This window comes from Dermacentor variabilis, chromosome 3 (genome assembly GCF_050947875.1).
Source record: "Dermacentor variabilis isolate Ectoservices chromosome 3, ASM5094787v1, whole genome shotgun sequence".
Classification (NCBI taxonomy): Eukaryota; Metazoa; Arthropoda; class Arachnida; order Ixodida; family Ixodidae; genus Dermacentor; species Dermacentor variabilis.
In genome coordinates this window covers 130,488,992-130,511,781 of record NC_134570.1, presented here as the reverse complement: position 1 = coordinate 130,511,781, position 22,790 = coordinate 130,488,992, and the positions used below count along the sequence as shown (strand labels likewise).

The window sequence follows — 22,790 nt, the reverse complement described above, 5'->3', positions numbered from 1 at the left end:
CTTTGCGCCGATCGTGACTCTCTTGCATGCGTAATCAAGCGAACGACAAATAAAATTTGGAGTCGGATATCTCGGAGTACAGACACCGTAGAAGAATTCTTCCAAATGATGCTGTGTAGGAACACGAATGCCCCTAACTTTTCATTACAAACATAGCCACTTACTAATGTAAAGAAACAACAAACAATTGTTCAATTTTAGTCAATTGCGTTGCTGACAGCGATAAATATATCAGCTCACTTTGTGTTCCCCTGGCCACATAACTTATTTGCACAGGTGGTCTTCGCGTGCCTCTCAGTTCCTAATGTTATGAAAATCATAAAGCTTAATTTTGAACACGCTGCACATACAGGGTGTCCCAGCTAACTTTAGCCACAGTTGAGAGAGAGGAAAGGGAGCCACAGTTGAAAAATATGCAAATGTCACGTAGCTTGACAGAACCAAGATAACGTAGCTTGCCGTCGCTTGGGGATACTATTATTCTTTATATTACCACTATTTATATCATCATCATCATCATCATCATCATCATCATCATCATCATCATCATCATCATCATCATCATCATCATCATCATCATTATTATTATTATTATTATTATTATTATTATTATTATTATTATTTATGTCATTACTGTTATTTTTATTCCACCACATTATATAGTTAGATTTAAATATTTAATCAATTTCTCAAGTGTGCGTGAGAAAATTGTAGAGCGACAACGAAAAATTCTCGATGCAGCTTTTTAGTGCTGAATACATAAAACATAAAGGTGTTTTTCCGAGCGTCGAAGAATCCCGCAAACGCACGCAAAATTACCGCGCGACTCCCAGCTCGAGGCACTTCGCGTGTTTTCGCAAAACACCTATTTCGAGGTGCGAACATAGCCGCTGCACAAAGCACCTCTAGCCTCAACAACGTTGCACCTGATGTATGAAGCGGAGTGCAGGTGAGCCGAGCGCTGACATGCTTGTGCGCAATGTGTTCGCTCCTCTTAGTTGTCGTCGAAGCGAGAGGCAGCCCGAATTGGCTGCTGCTGCCGCCCTTCCTCCCGCCAGCGTCTTGGTAGCTATAGTGTCCGGGGTCATCGAGTGAGGCTTGTTTATGTTTTTCTGTGCGCACGTTACACCGTCATTGTTAATTTAGTTATTGACGAAATGTTTAAAAGCTTTCACGGCAGATAAATATGCTCCCCTTACTTCGTACAGCTGTCTAATGTTTTCCTATCACAATTGATATGTCGCGTTTCGGACGACACTTCGGCTTTTTACGCGTAGGTATTCGAGGACGATTTCCCAAAGCTTTAAGTTCGTAACTGCTGCTTGCAGTTGGCTGGTGCCGGCATTGCTGCTAATACGTTCACCATCGGGATTAGCTACGATCAGCTCGTATGAAAATAACCCTGCCGTAATTAGTTTTTGTGATACGAGCCGTGGCAGGGAAGACACGTCGACAGATGGGTGCCATAAATGAAATACATCAAAACTTGGACTGTAAGAATCATGCAGATCTGATGCACAACAGTGGAAGTCGACTTTATGCGAAGCATTTCGCAGGGACCTCGCTATATAACGTCATTCGGGGTTTCGCAGAGCTCTGCGGCGTGGACCAGCGTCTATGTGCAGAGCGAACGTGTTTGACGAGAGCGTGTCTGTGCGACAACCACAGCAAGGCGACAATACTTTTATGGCAAAGGCATGACGACCGACGTTTTTGTAACTGCGGCGAAGAAACGCCAGGACGTGTTTTGTTACTACCATGGCCAACCCTGAAGGCTGTGCAATATCGCACATCGCCTACGTGTAGTAGGCGATGTGAAATATTAGGCAGGAAGTAAAATACTATCGAATGTGGGGAGTCTCAAAGCACTGCGTACCAGGAGGGGGGGGGGGGGTGCGAATTGGAGAAACTGGCCCGGAGTTCTACTGTTATGGCTTTCTCGTGACATATAGTGTGAGTACGCTTGACTGAATAATAAAGGATGATGAGGGTGTTTACTACACCAAAACAATATTATAAGAGTGTTCTTTCTATATAGACCCATCTTACGAACCGGTTCACGCGTTAGCACGCACTGGGCTACCTGCAGTGACTAATACTGCGGGAAAATGTTATCGCTACGCAAGGGAATCCTTTGCTGCCTACTCACTGGACCATAGAAAGCGCAAAGGAAGCTGAACATATAATAAATCTCCAAGCGAAAATGGGCGGGTTTGTGAATTTACAGCGCCAGAAAGAAAATGATGGACGAGACGGTACAATACTGATGGATCGTTACGTGTTCAATGCGAAAGCATTTCTATGCTAACCCAACGACGAAAACCGCCTGTCCGCGCCTACGTTCGTCCGTCACGTAATACCGTCGCTTTCGAGATAGGGCCTGCAGCAGCGAGCCAGCTCACCTTCGAGCTGCCTCTTTGCTTCAACGCGAAGTAAGCGGCAAGAACACAGCGCTGACGAAACTATCAGCACTAATCACACCCTGCCCCCATCGCAGATCGCTTTGAATATAGAGTCCGCACGGCCGCGCCATACGCGGTCCCCGCCGGAGTACGGTTCCCAATTGTTCGACGCACATGGATAAGGCCCTAAAGAACGTATAACGGCTCGTAATCGGTTCGTCATCAATCCACCTTGCGTCGCCGTCCGCAGCAGTTTGTGTCGCCGTGCCGTCGTTTATAGTGGTCGGGTCAAGTTTAATGACACTGATAATGACCCCGGGCTGCATAGAGACGAGCAAGCGGTGCAACGCTTGCGCATACCCAGACAACTCCCGGAGGAGTCTCTGCGCGAACTATTTTGACAATACTGATTACTTCGCGCGGGTCCTATCCTTTCTCCTTCCAGGTTTGGTACTTCGTCGCCGCGGGCGCGTCGGCAGGGTTCTCACTAGCGGTTCTCATGCGGTTGCTGCCGGAGACGAAGCAGCTGGCCCTGGACAGGATCCCGAACCTGTTCAGCGACGACCCCCGCGTGCGCGCGGCGGCAGCGGGAGCTTCGCAGGAAGCCGGAGGAACGCACGCGCTCGCGCTCGCGAAGGCTTCGCGCCAGTTCCCGCTCAGGGACTTCGCCGACACGTACGCTCAGCCCGCCGCCAAGGAGGAGAGCGACACGACTTCGTCGGAGCGTGAATGAGGGCGCGCGTGTGTGTTGCGACGGTCGCGTGAACGACGCCTCCCACAGGCGCAGGCATGTGTATACTGTACATAGCAGGATTTATAGGCCACACTTGACAGTGTGAGGTACATGGACGCGGTGCATCTTTGTTAGACGTTTATAGTAAATCATTTTATGTATGCGGAGACACATGACCTCGCAACGTCGTATACAGGAAATTAGTTTCTGTTGGTAACTTCTAAAATTCCTCCAACTTCACTGTCAATTTTGATAGAGCGCTGGATCATGATTGCTTGGGGATTTTTGTTTGAACTTTCGCCTGTACTTCTTTAAGTGAAAGAGTTAGTTTGATTCATTTTTTTCTTTCGTAAATGAGAAAGGGCACTATAAGCATAGGCTTCGAATTTCGAGTCTAATATGTTTCAAGTATTAAAAGAAATATGTGATAACACTGGGATCTTATCAAGAACAATCAAATAAAAACAATGTCTTTCTCGGCCAGTACACTCTTGCCAGTGGCGGCGTTCGATATATGAGCAGAAATGTTTAACTCTTCAAATTTTTGTGGTGCCCTAATCTACCCACAAATGCGGAACCGCGAAGCTGCGCGTTTGCTCAGTGGTTAGCCACTCTAGCCCAAATTTCCACATGGGCGGGAGTAGTAATCGCAATTGCACTCCAGAGGCGTTGTTCAACACAAATTATAAATATTGTAAGGATGTTTTTAAAAGGGCTTCATTGTACCGTGCTATCATGGTGTAGTCGATCATATTGAGTGAATGCATATATATATATATATATATATATATATATATGTGTGTGTGTGTGTGTGTGTGTGTGTGTGTGTGTGCAAATGTCATTTGCTTTGTGTTCATCATCGGTGCCATCAGCCTTTTTTGATGTTCACTGCAGGTAGAAGACCTGTTCCCGCGTTCGCAAACTACGCCTGTCTTGCGCTAGGGGATTCCCAGCTGTATGAGCGAATTTTCTAATTTCATCTCTCCCCATAATTTTTGTATTCGCCGTTCTCGAATGCGCTTGCCTTTATTTGGTGCCCCTTATGTAACTCTGATTAACCACCGGTCATCTGCCCTACGCATTAGATGACCTGCCCAATTGCACTTTGTCCTCTACCCCCGTTTAATCTATGATCCAAACCACGCTCTTCCTCTCTGTTAACTCTATGCTTAACATTTTTCATTTCATGACTCGTTCCGCTGTCCTAGACTCGTTCTCAAAATTTTCTTTACCCCCAAGTTTCTGCCCCATATGTTGGCGCCTGTAAAATGCAATGACTGTACACTTTTATTTTGAACGATAGTGGTAAGCTCCCATTCATGATTTGTAATGCCTGCCGTAAGTAGTGCAACCAGTTTCTATGGTTCTGTAAATTTCCTCCTCATGATCAGTGTCCCCTGTCACCAATTGGCCTAGATAAACATACGCCTGCGCCGTTTCTAGATACAGACTGCTGAGCATGAATTCTGGGTCTGTTTCCAGGGAATTGAATAACACATTTGTTTCCTGCAGAATAATTTTCAGCTCTGCTGTTGTACTTTCCTGATTAAGGTCCTCATGCATTTGTTGCGGGTCCTCCACAATGCTGCTGAAAAGGACATTGTCATCTGAAAACCGAATGCTGTTTAGATATTTGCTGTAATCCTCACTCCTGTGTTCTAATCCTCCCCGGTCTCACGGTTTGAACATTTCCCATAAGCATGCAGTGAATATCATTGGAGAGATGGTGTCTCCTTGCTGAACCCTTTTGCGGACAGCTATTTTTGGACTTTCCCTGTGGGGAAGCAAGGTAGCTATAGTCTGTTTGTACATATTTGCCAAGATATTCACGTATGCTTGCTGTACGCGTTTTATTTATTTATTTATTTATTTACTTTACCCCTAAGGGCCCTCACGCGAGGGTATTACATAGGGGGGGAGGGGGGCACGAACATGAAATATACACAAGAAATAAAACTACATCAAATAAACATACACACAAGGAACATAAAATAAATAGATATGAACAAGGGCTATATGCACTTAGTCATGAAAACACAAGAACATTTTACATAATATATTTAATATGTGCATATAACCATAAGTAATATCTAATCTGCTACAACTAACTGTTTTCTTGCAACAAAGTTTGGAAAGATGGTAAGTTAACTTCAGTAGCTATGCGTGATGGTAGTTTATTCCATTCTATTATTGTGCGAGGAATAAATGATTTTGCGTAGAGCGATGAGCGGCACATTATGCGTTTTACTTTGTTAGCGTGGTCACGGCGCGGGAAAACTGCAGGGGGTACTGAAAAGAAGTCATCGTGAAACGTGGAATGGTGATAAAGTTTATGCAATAAGGTTAGGCGAGCAAACTGGCGTCGACGTGATAGTGATTCCAACTCGGCACGTTGTTTTAACGATGTGACGCTGGTGAAGCGTGAATAATCGGAAAAGATGAAGCAAACAGCACGGTTTTGCAGAGATTCAATGTTGATTATGTATGCTTGATCGGGGTCCCATATGGCAGAAGCACATTCAATTTTTGGGCGGATCAGCGTGTTATACAATGAGTTATACAATGTCTCCATGACTGCTGGTATCCATACTAAATCAAGTGCATTTTCTTAATCTATGAGACCTACATATAGGGGTTGGTTGTATTCCACAGATTTCTCCATTACCATAGGTGACGGCATGGAAGTAATTCATTATAGAATAGCCCTTCCTTAAGCCAACCTATTCACCTGATTGGTTGAAGTGAACTGACGCCCTGATTCCACTTGAAGTTATCTTGAGGAATATTTTATACAATACCGAAAGCAAGCTAATGGGTCTGCAATTCAATTTTTTTACGCCTCCATTCTTATGAATCTGCATATTGTTGGCATTCTTCCAGCTCTCTGCTACACTTGAAGACATGAGGCATTGCGTATAAAAATACCGCTAACTTTTTCAGCATAACATCTGCTTCATGTTCTATCAAATGCAGTGTTATCGATATTGCCGAATATCCTCGCGACATGCCTTACAAAGCCCTTCTAACCTTATAGCTATTTACACATGAAAGTTCTATATCCTGTTCATCTCTAATTGCAGTGAAGCTTGTGCGGCTGCTCTGGGTACTGTGCAGGGCATTATAGAAGTCCCCTACTGCCTTTGGTATCACGTTGGAGTTGCTGATGACAGTACCCTGCTTTTCTTTCATTGCAGACATCTTGCGCTTTCCCACGCCGGCTTTGCTTATCACGGATTTCAGGCTGCTCCCATTTTTTACAACTTCCTTAATCTTTCCGACGTTGTAATTATTGATATCACTTTCTTGTCTATCTGTTTCGCAATTCACAATGTTCTGCTTGATTTTTTGACAATAGCGCTTTCATGCTATGTCTTTTTTTATTTGCTCCTATGTTACTTGGGAGAGCTTACCTACCTGTTGACGTACTTCACATTTGAATTGTTGCTTTTGAAGTGAACCTAGTTATGGTAATCATTATATGTATGCCTTCCCTATCTTCCTCTTCTAAACGTGCATACCGGTATCCCAGAAAAAGCCTGAACTCTTCTATCTTACGCTAAGTCCATTCTGGCTGGCATGTTTTCTTGACTAATTTTGCTCTTTGTTTTCTTTCTTTCAAACTAAGAACAATGGTAGACCCCACTATCCTAGGATCACTGCACATTACCTTACTTAACACTTCTACCTCCTGCGCTATGCTGGCATCGGAAAAGAGTATCAAATCTATTTCATTTCTTCTTTCCTCATTAGGGCTTTCTTTAACGTCCTTCTTGTCATTCCGGAAGAAGGTATTCATTATACGGAGTCGATTGCTATCTGAGAATTCTACCAACATTTCTCATCTGCTATGTTAGGAATCAATGCGTATTTGTGAATAGCCTGTACTCCTGCCTGCCTTTTCCCCTCTTTCATATTAAAAACGACCATGACTATAGCATACCTAGTCTCCACCTTTATCACTGCTTAATTCACCATCTTCCTGAAACTTCTATTACTTCTTCATCACCACTGGAGGTTGAAACGTAGATTTGTACTACCTTTGATGCAGATATGTGAAGCGAGCAGGAGGCTGCCGACGGAAACGAACATGGTCGCTCGAACACTGCCTTTATTCTTAGTCTGGGTACCCACATTCCGTTCCCTCCTAATCCCCATCAGCGGCCTAGAGCCGTCCCCTTCCTTAAAATAAAGGCTTTATTCATTCATTCATTCTTCGTCTTCCTCTCCTTTCAGACAGCGTCCTTCTGTCCTCCGTTACGCATTCACCCTCCCCCCAAAAGAGCGCGTGCGGCAAGCAACACAAGAGGGAGCAATGGGAGACTACAAACTAACCATATATCCAAAGGTGCAGTTACTCCAATGTCTCGATTTAACTCTGGGGGACGGGCCTGGCTGTTGCGATCCGGACGACGTCTACACGCGACGTAACTAGCGAGCACTGATTGTGGTACGCGTCCAGCTCTTGACACAACTGACCACAGTTCAAGCGCCTTGAAGTAGCAGGAGCGGCGGTTCCCCTTGAAGCTAGCGCGGACGAATGGATGCATGTTGATAGTTTTCTTTAAGATATTGCGCTGGGATGAGATGCACCGTTGACGCGTGAATCGTCTCGTTTCTGATGATTGGCTAGCGAGTTCACGTGTTCCTTGTCACATCCGTATTTTCGGCGATGCTCTTCGTCGTCGCCTGCGCTGACGTTGCCGTCGTGGTAAGTGAAGCTGCTGATGGAGTTTATGTTGATCTTTCTGATGTTGCTGCGGTAGCTGCTGAGGTAGCATTTCGATCAGAATATGTGTCGGACTTGTTTCGCAATTTGACGTAGATATCTGTGGGTAGTTGGTACACTGCGTGCTTTTGTGAGGCTCGTTTGATGGCAAAAATATTGTACGAGGCTTCAGAGAAGACTCTTCTGAGTCTGCTACAGTGACATGACGAATGGGTGCTACTGTAATTTGACAGGGTGCTACGCTTAGGACTTGCGACGTTTCTGCGATGGCAGCGGTTCTCAAGGGCGTTGTACGCGGAAGAAAGTTTGTGTTGCGAAGTGGTTTGGTCTCCAAATGTACACGGCTAATCCGTAGCCGCTGAAAGTGCATTGCCTTCCTTGTGAAAAGAGCGCATCCTGTTCGTGGTTTCCTTCTGTTGTCCTCGTTGGAAGGCAGTTTGCTTCAAGTCAGCGCTGGAAGTAATAGCTGCATTCTTTCTTTGATTGGTGTGGATGGTACCGTAATCTGAGTTGATGTGGTGGCTTGGAATCCTGGTTTTTGGATCACTAGACAATGCCGTAGCGGATGGGGCTTCATCACGTGCTTCCAGTGATGGCTCTGTCTCATCAAAGTTCGAGTTTTCATGCCAATGCGAAGTAATGAGCTTCATAGAAGAATCGCAGGACTTGAAACTAGGCGGCAGCCCGCACAAACAAACTACTGAATGCATTCGATGCTCCAACGATGACAGCTGTCTGATGGCATGTTGAAGACGCGCATACAGGCAATTTCTGCGTGGTGAAGAAACCTGGTAGAAGGTGTGCTCTCAATGAAGCGCGACTTTGATATCGCTCAGCGAATGGAGGCTTTACTTTGTCCACAGTGCGCGGTGGAATCACGTTGGTCGTGTGCTTCTGCTCCCTCTTTTAGGAAGTATCACTACATGGGAAGTTGTCGACAATCTAGTCATACGTGGCTTTGGCTGGTACTAATGATGATCGTTACGTGGAGACTGTGGATGACTGCGGCGACCCAGTTGCAGTGTCTCTAGCTGTTGGATAATGAAGGGGTCTGCAGCGTATACTTTAAATCGACTGATCGTCTCTTCCTTGATTTTTTCCCGCGATTCGTTGTTTTTAAATATGTGCATGAGGTAGAAGCGAAATGGTGCAATGGTGACGTATTCATCGAAGTTGGCGACCATATCCTGTTCCAACCATGATGCAGCGGATGCATGGCGCTCGAGGAGGCGAAAGCAGTCTTCCACGGGCTCATCGTCTGCTGATCCATTGTACTTGGGTATGTCCGAGGCTTGCGGTGATGCGGTCATGACGCTGGTCGGTGTCGGTGGTGGAGCTGTGCGCTATGCGTTCACGCCGTGGTGTTGAGCACTTGCATGATGATGTAAGGCCGGCGAGGTGGCTGCTAGGTCTTTATCCTGTCGACTTGTGTGACGCGAGCAGGAGGTGGCGGGCGGAGACAAATATGGTCGCCCGAACACTGCCTGTATTCTTCGTCTACCTCCTGCTTCACTAGTGCACCTTACTGTCCTTGTGAGGTTTCTCACACGTACACGTCACACGTCAAATATATATATATATATATATATATATATATATATATATATATATTCCTTATTCTCCTTGATCAGCTATCAACGGTGGCTCGAGGAGAAGGCATGCACTAACACTGAGTCACGCCTATATTGCTGTAGACAATAAAAAAATATGGGGTTTTGCGTGCGAAAACCACTTTCTGACTTTGAGACCCGCCGTAGTGGGGGTCTTTCGACCACCTGAGATTCTTTAACGTGCACCTAAATCTAAGTACACGGGTATTTTCGCATCTCACGTCCATCGAAATGCGGTAGCCATGGTTGGCATTCGATCCAGTGACTTCGTGCTTAGCAGTCCAACACCATAGTCACTAAGCAACCACGGCTGGTTGACAATCGGTAGGGGTGGAGGAACTGTTACATCGATTGGTCCAGGACGTAGTTAAAGTATCAGGATGCCTTCCGAAAATTCACAATACAGGGGAAACTGGATGCATGAATGCTTACGATAACATCCACCATACGGGAACCTAAGGATCTATGATAAAATTATGGTTCCCACCCGAAATCAAACGTAAACGTAATCCGTAGCTTTTCAATGACCCGTAGTTACTCAGTTCGAAACGCAGAGAATGATCCATCGGTTTTGACTCTAACAGCAGTGCTACGGAAGGTTCAGTGCTCTCAAGCGTAATTTTAATATTGTTTTAATTCAACTGGCATGGCAACTGGCAAAGCATGAATACCATATCTTTAGCTTTGCTGACAGTGTGATGCATTTAACCTCTCCTCTAGAAGCACTCAACTACGCTGGCACATCAATCTGCCTTTTCAAGAAGGAGATTTCTCTCTCTTATCGTTTAGACGTCTGGACATTTTGTATGTCCCGTCTCTCTGCGCATTTCAGAGACATCTCAAGCAAACATGTTACTGTATAACTGTACACACAGAAGATGATGTGGTCCAGCACAAGCTCGATAAAAGAAGAACACATCCGTGAGCAAGGTATTAACGCATTTATGCCTTAAGTTTGACAGATTCAAATTTAAAAAAACATTTCTTCGTAAAAAGCCTTTCAGAGGCTTCACAATGTAGCATCAGCAGTTGGTCGATGGAAAATATTTGTACGTATCAATTTTTCGGCGTCTTAAATGTAGGACACTAGGCAAATGGGCTCCTTATTTGGAGTCATAGAACTTACAATATTTATTCCGTACTCTCTTGTCACACTTATTACGACCCACGGCAGTTTTCTCTGAGCTGAGGAAACAACTTGTTTGTCTGTCCTGCAGAATCACAATGTGACCTATTCGGCCACACCAATTTCGTGTTTTCAGCAAATACTTTTGGTTGTTTGCAAGCAAAGTCTTACATATATAAGCTTTCCGGTATGTGGCGGCTATGGACCGTTGAGATGCGGTGGAGTAACATTTATTGCTTCCTACACTATAGCGCTAGAAAGCATTCACATGCATCATGAAGGTATGTAAGTAGTGAATAGTGCAGCTTCCTGCTCATAAAGTATTACACTATATTGTAATGGTTTCCCTCCCATCCTTGTTAGCTTACTTCGCGTGTTTATAAAATGCCTTGATTCTTCACCAGGACATTTCCATTCCGTTCTGTGCAATGTTTTATTCTCAGGTGCCTGGATTCATCACCTTGGGCGTTAGATGCGACTCCAACAGCACTGTGTTGTTTGCACTGATCGGCGATTACATCAGTATCACAATCAACTTGGTAATCTAAAGCTTGTCGCCATAATTTGAAAATTACTTTAGCAAAATTCCGCTAATGTTGTGCAAAGACGCACCGAAGAGAGAGGCTCTCCAAGCTTTTCATCCTATCTCAGCTATCGCCTTAGCGTCAATTATTTTGCTGTGCATAGTAGTTGGCGTATTGAGCAAGAACGGTGAACACTTCTATCTATAAAAAAAGTCGCACTTTCCCCCGAAAGACGAAAGGTCGACTGCGATAACAACTGATTGATAGCTATACGAAGTAAGGATAGCAGTTTTGTCAGGTGTATTAGCGGAAACTCTTGGGCCAGTTGTCGCATGATGAACTTCAAAAAGGGGGTACCAGCGAGACACAACGGCTGTTGACAGTCCACCGCCCGTCTGTGTCTAGCACCTTTGCCTTGTGTACGGATCCTTTGTGCCTCGCTAGTATCGCATCTTTAGTTTTATCAGCCGTATCGACTTGTAAACATTCGCTTACTAAGTAAATTAACAAGCATGGTGGCACGCGCGCATAAGCAAACGTGAAGATATCTCACTCGATGACCGCGGGAACGCTGGAGTGAGGAAGCGCGGCAGAAGCAATCAGCGAATTGACCTTTGCGCCGCCTGTAGCTTCAACGCGAACTAAGCGGCTAAAACACAGCACACGCGAAGCTGTCAGCACTTGGCGCAATCTGTCACCATCGGAGATCGCTTTCAACATAAGGCCAGCTCAACCGTGCCATAAGCAGCAGCCGTAGTAGAAGAACGCCCCCTCCCTCGCCCTCCAGTTTCCCCCCCCCCCCCCCCAGTGCCTTGCGCGCGACGCAAGACGGCGCGCTTCCTCCCCGCTTTCCTCGCTTGCGCCCGCGAAATTGAGTCGCCATCGTTGGCTCATCCTCGCACGATTTTACTCGCACATACAGCATACGGTGCGAAGTGACGATGTTATCGCCCTTACACTTTATACAGAACATCACTGTGACGGCGGCGCCGACGACAAAGATGCGGGGCGAGTGCCCATATAATTGCTGTCGCAACAAAATATTTTGAACCTATCTATTCTAGTCAGGGTTGCGTGTTTATGAGTTGGCGTGCCGCCGGACTAGCTGCTAGGAAAACAGGTTCAGGTCACCCGTGCGCTCCCTTTCTGTATATTGACATTTTACTAGTGGTCACTGCATTACAGATCCTTGCCTACTGCTTCAGCCACAAAAGTGCTGCCGGATAATACTTGTTGCCCGTGGCGTACTCATGGCTCCTTTTCTCATCAGGCACTACACCAGGATAATATTCAGATGGGATAGTTGACACAGCATTGGGCACCTTAAACCAATTCCAATATCGTAGAAAATTATCTTCAGGCTTTTTGCACCTTTGTTTGCAAAAGCCTTATGAACCTATGTCTTCCAGCCCGACAACAACAAAACAAAAATTCGAGATCATCTGAACACTATTTTTCTTGTTTGTGAATGCGAAAATATTAATCTCCGATTGAACGCCGCTGAGTGGTCGTTCGAGTTAAGAACTACTCGCGAGCAAGCGAACGCGTTGATGCTCTTGGCCAACGCGACCTAGACAGCACAAGGCCGGTGCACTTCGATCCGTGACGTCATGATAGCATGCGCGAATGCCACAGAATCTAATGAGGACGCTCCTGAGTAAATCGCGGCAAATTTCACGTCACCAGCGATGCCCTCTCCCCCTTACACACACCTGGTGCTCCATCGAGGCAGCATCTGCGCCATCGAGGCGTTTACGTGACCTGGCGTCGTAGCCAATGAGAATATAGGTGCCGCCTCGCTGTTACAGATGCATGCTTTCTCACTCACTGATCCATTTGACGTTTTCGCATCAAAAGAATAAAAGTGTGTCTGTAATAGACATGCATTTACGATTACCCGTACCTCCGTTTGATGAAACGTCCGGCACATCCATTACTATAGGCTCTCGAAACAGGACCCATCTGCGTAGTGTCCTACATGCATAAACACTGTTGTTTCATAGGTTGTACGCGATATAGCTTTCCATACGGAGCACAGATATTCCGTCGTATATGCGCTTCGTCCCTTACAAAGAATAATCACATTCACGGTCACAATCAATCTTATCCGAATGAATTGTCTCAAGCATTTCTTCCCTGAGATGATACCCTTCTCGAATTCCCGCAATCCAAGATTTAGGTGTCGTTACGCAAGAAGTTCCAGATGTACGCTTGGCAAATTTTGAACTGAGAAAACACAAACTTACGAATACAGGCTGGGAACCTCAAGCTTTCTTCATCAGAAATGTGAGGAGTTACGGTGAGCGAAAGAAGCGTACTACATGAAACGAGGCATATATGGGTTAATACAGTCGAACACATTCTCCCTGATGTCTATAAGCATGCGGCACCAAAGAAATCGGAATAAGTTGTACTACTATATGGCCTAGATCAAGAACAGAACCAATGTGCCAATGATTGCCCCTTTAACCTAATTAGGCCCTACTAGTTAAACACACTGTGAAGGTGTTAAGCCTAAACATTCACCAAGATAGCAAAACTAATGCGTGGGCCACTAACGTAATTATAAATATGAAACAAGTACTTCGCACTGTTAAGCACTTTACGTCTCGGCAATCTGTTCTCAATAAAGACGACCTTACGCAACTTTGCCACGAACTGCTTGTCTCATGCGCAATGTACACATGCACATATTTATTCTTTCGCTGAAGCAGCAGTGGCCACTGAACAGAGAGGTCCCCTGTCCCATTACCGGTCTAACGGCGCACACAAATTCTGCACCTCTGAAACAAAAGTAATATGACAATATGCGTAGACAAAGCAGACGCACTTCTCAATTCACATAATCATCGAAATTCAACAACCTCATACGGACGACATATCTTCTAGCCATCGGTAATAATACATCACGGCTACCTCACATGCCTTCTACCTAACACCATGGGCTACTCTGTCACTAACGGATCCTAAACCAAGTCTACGCTCACAAAAAAAAAATGCACGGGCAATACAACATACGGCGCAAGCAGAGCGTCCAGACACACTTAACATATACGGAGTGTCCAAGCTAACGCTAGCCAAGTCCTTAAAGATAAACTGCACCGTATACGAGTGCGCAACCAATGGTGTTCTGTAAGCAGTAACGCACACCACCAGGAGAACGTTTTAAAGCGAAGCTTTTTTTGCCTCGTCCTTCGACTTTCCCACTGCCGCTGCTGTGGCTGCTGCTGTCCGGCTCGGCGCTAACGCCGGCCACGTCAGGACGTGGTCGAAACGTGACGATGTCACAAAAACATAATATGCATGCGCTGTCGGCGTTTTGTTTCGTGACATTTGTTTATGAGCTGTCATTCTCAAAATTCCGAGGAATAATTTTGTAAAGAATGTTATACAAGGTATGCGCCACGTGAAGGGCCTGCGCGGTTGTGGTTCACAATGATTATTCGCCAGGCGACGACCGCGGCGTCAACACCGAATTTTTGGTGACACGGCGCCCTTAAAGCTCTCGCGTTATTACATGGTAGGAGTGCGGCACGAAGACGACCAGAGGAGCTCGTGTCAAAATTTACGCCGCGAGGCATGTGCCCAATGCCTTCAGGCCGCCGTAATAAGGCGTTATCCCTCCACAAGAGCAGTGCAGGAACTGCCGTGCTTGTCACCCGCAACAGCAATGAGAGTAGAGGGAGGAGGTAGGGAGAATGTTAGCGAGGGAGTAGAGAGAAAGAGAGAGAGGAGGCAGATTTGTGAGCTACAAAGCTAGAACCCAGAATGGCTTCGAAGCGTGCACTTAGTGCCGACAAGAAAAAGGCTCGCATAAAACGTGGAGCGGAGCAAGAATAACAAACACGAGTGGTGCAGACAAGGTAACATTTCACATCTCGTCACGACTGTCGTATGTCATCAATATACAGCGTTTTTTCATGGGCGCCACCCTATTTCTACGCAGTGGCGCCATCTCCCAGGTAGCACACAAAGTCTTCAAAACGTCCTGTCAGTGGATTCAACGTCTCAAACAGATTTTTGATCAAACTCGACGCATTGGAAACGTTGGAAGCAGGATAGCTTAAAAACGAGGGGTGAATACGTTTCGAAAACGTTTTCATAAGTCTGGCCATGTCGGTTCAGTTAGCCCTGCTGGGTTTTCGACGGCGCCGTTCTTAGCGGCAGAATTCTCCATTTAAGAGGAAGCTTTAGCTCGGGCCCAACTCCGACGCGGCCTATTCAAATACATGTAAAACGCAAAAACGTTTTTATGAGATAACCCCTGGACCGATTTTGATGAAATTTGTTGCATTTGAAAGAGAAAGTTAAATTCTAGTGACTGTTAGAAGGCGAATTTCGATTTAGGGCTTGAATTTTCTTAAAACGATTTTCAAATATTTGACCGTTTGAAAAAAATAGAAGCACGAAGTTTACAAATTCATAGCTCTGCATCAAAAACTGATATCGCGGTTCTGTAAACGGCATCTATTTGCTCACTCAAAGCGGACAAGTTCAATATGTCATTTTACATCTTACGTGAATTTGTTACGTTGGTTACAACGGTTTTGCAAAAGTTGTATTTTCCTATGATTAAATTTTTTTATATTCATGTGTAACATATCAATTTTGTCCGCTTTAGATGTACTATTAGATGCAATTCACAGAATTGTATTATCATTTTTAGTGGTTGAGTTACAGAGTTGTAAACTTGATAGTTTCGTTTTTGAAAATGTTCGATTTTTGCCAATTCTTAATAAAAAATTTACGACCTAACTCAAAAATTCGAAACCAACAGTCACTAGAGTTTAGGTTTGTCTTTTAAGTGCAACAAACCTAGTCAAATTTGGTGCAGTGGTTGCCGAGAAAAACGAATTCTCCTTTTACATGTATTTAGATAGGAGCACCCGAGCTAAAGCTTCCTCTTAACAAGCGGCCCTCGCGTCAATTGCTGCTGTATTCGCCCTGCGTGCGCATGAGTTTGGCTAGGAAAAAGAAGCCTCCTGTGGTGTTGACCTCACGTCAGAAGAGACGAACGATCGCAAACGAAGTTAACACCGCAACAGGCCACGAAGGAATGGTGCGCGCGTGCAGCGACATTAGATTAGATTATGGAGTTTTATGTGCCAAAACCACTTTCTGATTACGAGGCACGCCGTAGTGGAGGACTCCGGAAATTTCGACCACCTGGGGTTCTTTAACGTGCACCCAAATCTAAGTATGCGGCTGCCGTGGCAGGGATTCGATCTCGCGACCTCGTGCTCAGCAGCCTAACACCATAGCCACCGAGCAACCACGTCGGGGCATTCAAGCCGCTCTTTGTGACACGGACAACGGCTCCACATCGACTTCGGTGGAGCACTGCCAGTCAGTAGACCATGCGTAGTGATGATTCCGACAGCGCATCATCTGCTTCAATAGCTATGGCTTTTTCGTAAACTTTATCATCATTCAATTCTTTCTGACGATTTCTTTCAGTGCCCTGCAGCAATCACGACCACTAGTGCAAATGTGAAACGATCGATATGTCACTCTCATCGTTTTGCGAATGTATTCATACCGCGCACTGTCGCAGAATGGAACAACTTGCCATCGCACGTAGGCACTGAAGGTTACGCAGCAAAATTCAAAGAACTGCTACACAACAGGCGCAGTGCGCGACCTAATTGATGTGCTTACATTTTACGCGTTCTTTCACAGTTTCTTACACAATGAGAATTATTTTACCGATGGCATGTTAATCTTTCCCCTGTTCCATTTTCTAAGCATTCTCATGCGGTGTATCTATAAGGCGTATTCTATATAACTCATGAATAAAGGGATCGAGTTAAAGAGCGCACATCACTTTCGACGGCCCCGAAGGAATGCATCGGTACATCCGTTACTGTAGGAACGATGCTCCGCAGAAAGTGTTGCGGTGAATTCTACTGTGAGCACAATGTATACAAAAACAATGCGCAGAAACCACCGTCGATGAATGTCAGTACAACCGAGTAGACCGAACGAGCGAGCGAGCGAACGAAAGGGATCGGGCGAAATATAGTTGGCGAGAGAGCGAAAGAACGAACGAAATTGTTCCTTACACATGGACAGTACTTAAGACCGACCACTAACCTCTTAACAAGCATAAAAACAGCCGGATACAGTAAGCTATTCGCTTTAATATTCATGGGACTCAACGGTATAGTCTCAGTACGCTTGGGCGCATAGCTTGGTATGATCACGCATGGTCAGACGCGCTGATCGTCTAACCACAATGCTACGGCACTGACGGCGTTCGAATTGAAAGGACCGCGAAATGCACAATGGGAACGGCCAGCTCACTGCTCTGGTTTGAGTCGGAGTGGCATATCGAGCAAGCGAGCCAGCGCGCGAAAGAACAACGGAAGAGAGGGCGGTGTCTGGCTCTGCGCGACATGTTTTACAGTTGATACACAGAAACGCACAACGCGCACGACACGCCGACGCGCACACCAAGCACTCACACCGCAGCGCTTCAACAGCCCATCAACACAATCCAACCTTACGTAAGATGGCGACACGATACCGTCGTCACATCGGTCACATGACCAAGCGTGTGGCGAAGGCTGCCGCGGCTGCCATTGTGGCTAGCGTGTGAAAGCAGTCTGTGTATAGTTCCGCAATTGTGCTCGTTTGGGCAGTCGTGTGTTTCTCAGCTTTAGGTTGCGCTGTCCGCTGTGAAGCAAGTATTGTGCTTTGTTGTCTTACTTCGCACTGCGTGTGCAGCGACCTGTCTGTGTGATTTTAATTTGGAGTGCAGCTGAGCTGTGGCCAAGGCTGCCGTGTGAAAGTGGTCTGGGCATAGTTTCTAAATCGTACTGTCTGAGCAGTCGTGTATTTCTCACTGTTTTCGGTCATGCTGTGCTTTGTCAAGTAAATATTGTGCTTTGTTGTCTTACTTGGGACTGTATGTGCAACGATTTCTTTGTATGATTTTAATTTGGAGAGCAGCTGAGTTTTTCATTCAGAGCGCCGTGTGGAGGGCACTAATTTGCTCTTCTAGCTCATTGTCATGTCGCTATGGCTATGTGAGGGCCTTTTCAGTGACGTTGTAATTAAGGCGTTAAGAGCAGTATAAGGATGAATGTTAGAGACGAAATGTTGCTTTTGGGTGCCTGGCATCGGTATGGGCCGTCATGCGGGAAACTAGCTAGTTACGCCTGAAACTAGCCAGTTTTGCAGGATGCGAAGAAAGGCGGGAATGCCAATTCTGCGCACATTGCCAATATACTCTAGTCGCCAGTCACTGAGGTATTTTACTTTTCCGTTTAGCAAGAATTTTGCAGAGAAGAGAACTCACAAACGGGCTCTTTGTTAATGTTCAGCACGAGTACGGTAGCGCAAGACATGAGGTGAAGTGCCCGTCGGTGTGTCCGTGCCCTGGCCTACAGCGCACTCGTAAAATATTGTGTGAACCACACCATGCTGTCATCGCTTGCGATTCAACTTCGATTGTATTTTGGCCCTTTTTATCCCACGTGACTGGTATTTCGTGTCCTTAAGAGGAGCTTTGTGCCCAATATGAGACGGCCGACTTCGATTTTTTTCGGCTCCTCGGAATGCTAGCAATATACTTCGCTGCTTCTAAAGCTTTGTCATTATTATAGTTTCTGTAGTTCGTGATCCGGTACCGCATATGCTATGTATAACTCACTAGGGGATACTGAGCTCATGAGTCGTGAATCCCCAGGCGTAAGATATCCCGTTGGTCCAGATAGTCAATATTTTTTTGCTGATTGTGACTGGTGCCGGTCTCTGAGCTGCGCCACCTCGAAATCGGCAGACGCCGAGTTCGTGCGTTTGTCATGTGCACGCACGGAGTTTCGGAAGCGCTCGCGCGATTTTTTCGATTTGTGCGCTGTTCGTGCACTTCGTGCAACAGGGCATCCGCTGTTCTTGGTCCTTGTGCAACAAATTTTCCAATCGCACGTCAACCGGAGGAACCTCTTAGGCATTCAGGGATGTCGGTTCATTAAGTAAGCTGATAGCTAAAAATACATAGTACTTGCTGCTTAGAGGTCATGTACTATTGCCAATTTGCCATGTAATGCCGCAGAGAGCTCTCCGCATGCCATTTACGAGCGCTCTCGTTAGTGCCCTGGTTCTGGCTTGGAGAGCGTGCTCTGCTTTCTCTCGCCGATCGCTGCTGGCATACGTGGCAAGCAACTGTGTCAGAAATTCTTCCCTTGAAGATAGCGCCGCTTCATGATTCACGTGCCATGTCCTCGCTGACTCTTCTAACGCGAAGTACACGTTGCGAATTAGCTTCCTTGCCTTGTCCCAGCCGTTGAAATCTGCGACTCGCTCGAAGTGTTCTCACCAGTCTCCTACATCTTCGAACGTATCGCCTTGGCAGGACTCGGGCGTGCTTGGTGGGTACACGATGAGCTGAGGGATGCCATCGGGCTGGTTATGGTTGCAGCGTCGCAGGTAGCTGTTGCATGCACTGCTGCAGCAACAGGCAGTACGAATTCGGGCGGGTCTCCTCGGAGCAAGCGGCTTTTGCGCTTATGTACTGGAATCAGTTCTCTGGATTGGAATCGCTGAGGATCGGTGCTCCGCTCTCTTACGAACTGGGGACTCAAAATCATACCCCGCACCTCCACCAGAAATGTAGCACTTTTCAGTGAAGCACACTAAAGAAACTGGTTTATTGTGGACGAACTTGCGCACGGAAACTCAAGCCTAAAGCACTTTCACGCAATTTGCAAGCAGAGTTAACAGGAGCCTGTCACCAATGAACCGCGTCTCCACACCGAACACACTTTCACGCGCCCCGAAGATCAGGAGCGACGCCGTGACTTCTCATTGGACGGGGGGACTCGGGTGCTGGCATGTGGGCGTGCATGAAGGACACGAGCTGTCTCGCCATCCGCGATCCGTTGCTGGCGCTCTTGTAATGGTGATGCGATGAGTAATACCTAGGAGCTTTAGCGATGAGGCGCTTGAAAGGGTGCTTCACGAGAGTGCTTGTAACTGGCGTGTGGAGAGCTGTCTGCGGCAACATGGGTTATTTGCACAGCAATTATAGCCTTGTAGTGTGGAATGGATTTGTGCATGATTAATTGCATATAGTTGTCCCTACCTAGAGGTCTTAGTTGAACAAGTGATTACAAGGCGACAATGTGCCAATAAATGCAGTAATGTCAGAATAACTTCTGGTAACTTACCATGGTGTCTTGAATGGTAGTAAGCAGATGACAGATAACCTAGAAACCATTGGCATCAACACAGTGTCCTCTGCTTAAGGGGCGGGAGAATACGTGGATATACATCGGGGCATCTTCCCTCATCTGCTTTTAAGGACGTCCTCCAAATCGTTTAAGAAATGCAAGTTATCAGATTGCTAGCAAAGGAAGGGCGAGTGAACGCAATTTACGTTGTCATTACATAATTAAAATGCTTACTATTCTTATGTGGAATCTACATATTATGGCCTATTTCAATGAACAGCTTGTTCAAAACTATTTCCGCAATACATTTTTGTAGTTAGCATTAGTTATGTTAATTTTTATGATCGGGATACAGTGTTGTAGTTGCCTATTTTGTGCTCATGCCACTGTCATGAGTCATAAAGTTAGAATATCTTTCATACTGTAGCTTAAACGTTCTGCTATATGTTTCATTAGAAGCTACAAAAATTTGGGTGTGAGGTCTGCCCACTTATGTGGCAAGCACACCGAGTGGGAACACTTAAAGTTCAGTGCTACCAAGTGAACAGTGAACGCGTAAATGTGTCAGAGATGGTATGTGGGCAAGTCGTCCTGTTGAAGCCGCTGCATCTGCATTCAGAACATTTCAACTACCAGCGTAGTGCAAAATGTCGTGTCCACTTCGACGAAATGGAGCACGAGTGCAAATATCTGGGCATACCTGTGCAGGGCAGCAAGTGTGTCTACATTGAAGATATGTCAAGTACAAGCCTGTACGGCAGTGCCATTTCCAGCGGAACTGTAGAGTGGAAAGTGGTGTTCTCCCAAGCTTTTCATCAACGGAACTCTGCCTAGACTCTGTGCCAAATAGTTTTGGATGTGAAAGTGAGGGTGAACTGGTAAAGCATTGGCTCGGGGCTATGTGTGTGAAACGTTTTTGTCATTCAAAGTGCTTTTTACAGCAAAGCTGTTAGCCCCTAATTGTTCGGCATTTTTTGTGTCCGTGTCCGTTATCGAAAATGTGGGCCGATCGCAGCGGCAGTGCAGGGCAGGAGGCGATGGCTCGTACCCCCGTAAAGCAGAGGAGGAGGAGGAAAAACTTTATTTGCTCTAATTGATTAGAAATTAGCGGTGGCAAATGTGGTCGGCCGTCTTCACGGTCTTATTCCCCGTCTGCGCAGGGTCGACGCCCCTATTCCAGGGCACCACTGAGGGTGGCTACTCGGTGAGCGTGCCTTACTAGTCCATGCTGGACTTTCGGGTCGCTGCTGGAGAGCACCCTCTCCCACTGCTCCGCACTCGGGTCTTTTATTTGAAGGAATTGTTGGTTCTGAACGCATTCCCATGTAATGTGGTATAAGCTGGGCTTGGCGCCGCACCAGGGGCAAATGTCTCTATACTGGGTTGGAAACATCTTGCTTAGTGTGTTTAGATTTGGGTATGTTCCTGTTGGCAGCCTCCTACAAGAGGTTGCTTCATGCTGATTTAGGCTGTTATGGGGTGGAGGGTATTTGATTCGGACCCCCTTATAGTAATTCAGAATGTCTGAGTAGCTTGGGTTGACTGGTATGGGTTCCTCAGGGTCGGTGCTTGTGGCCGCTCGGTTTTTGTGCTCTCGAGCTGCCTTGTCCGCCCTTAGGTTCCCTTCTATTCCAGCGTGTCCCGGTACCCAGAAAATTGTATGCCTCACTTTGTTGTTACCCCTGCAGGAGCGGAGGATGTGAAGCGCTCTGCGTCCTATTCTGCCGTTCATGTAATTCCGACACGTAGCTTGCGAGTCGGTGAGCATCGTTAAAGACCTTTTGGATCGGTAGCCCTCCACTGCCGCTAGAGCGACGGCTATTTCATCAGCTTCCGTTACCGAGCGAGGTGGACTCGCGACTACTCAAGCTATGGGAGGCAAGACGCGGGCTCACTAAAAGATGGAAAAAACAAAGGCTAAACGGGAAGCTCAAAAAGAAAATCGCAGTGATAACCAAGGAGGCGGAGGAGTATGCGGCTCAGCTGACTAGGCAAAACTTGCAACAGCTTAGCGAGTCCCTAAACGGAACCCTTAGCACGGCAAAAACATGGCACATACTCAAGGCGCTCCTGGACCCAACAAAAACAAAATCTGAAAACAATAAGGCCATACACCGCCTGGTACACCAATTCGAGGGACCGGACTCTGAACTGCTAGAGCAGGTCAGAGTCAAATGTTTCGGACATGACAGCCCGGCGGCCTACACACAGCAATGCAAAGGGAAAGAAAACGAGCTGCTGGACAGGCCAATCACAAAAGAAGAGGTGTACGCGGCCATAAGAAGCGTAAAAAAGAATACAGCAGCGGGCGCAGACAAAATCAGAAATTCACTTATTCGAGACCTCGGGGACGAACTGGCGGAACAACTCACCGCCTTCCTCAACCAACACTGGGCTGCAGAAACGGTACCAGAGGAATGGAAACACGCCGAGATTGTAATGATCCCCAAACCAGGCAAAAAGCTACAGGTAACAAACTTAAGAGGAAGCTTTAGC

At 46.3% G+C, this 22,790-nt stretch overlaps 1 protein-coding gene across 1 annotated transcript in view; it reads left to right on the top strand.

The window, feature by feature from the left end:
• Positions 1 to 3,135, top strand: part of LOC142574753 (uncharacterized) — a 28,213-nt gene extending 25,078 nt beyond the window's left edge. Inside the window, exon 6 of the mRNA XM_075683771.1 lies at positions 2,848 to 3,135. Within this exon, the coding sequence (XP_075539886.1) occupies positions 2,848 to 3,135 (288 nt within the window). The remainder of the gene's footprint in view (positions 1 to 2,847) is intronic.
• Positions 3,136 to 22,790: the final 19,655 nt, after the last annotated feature.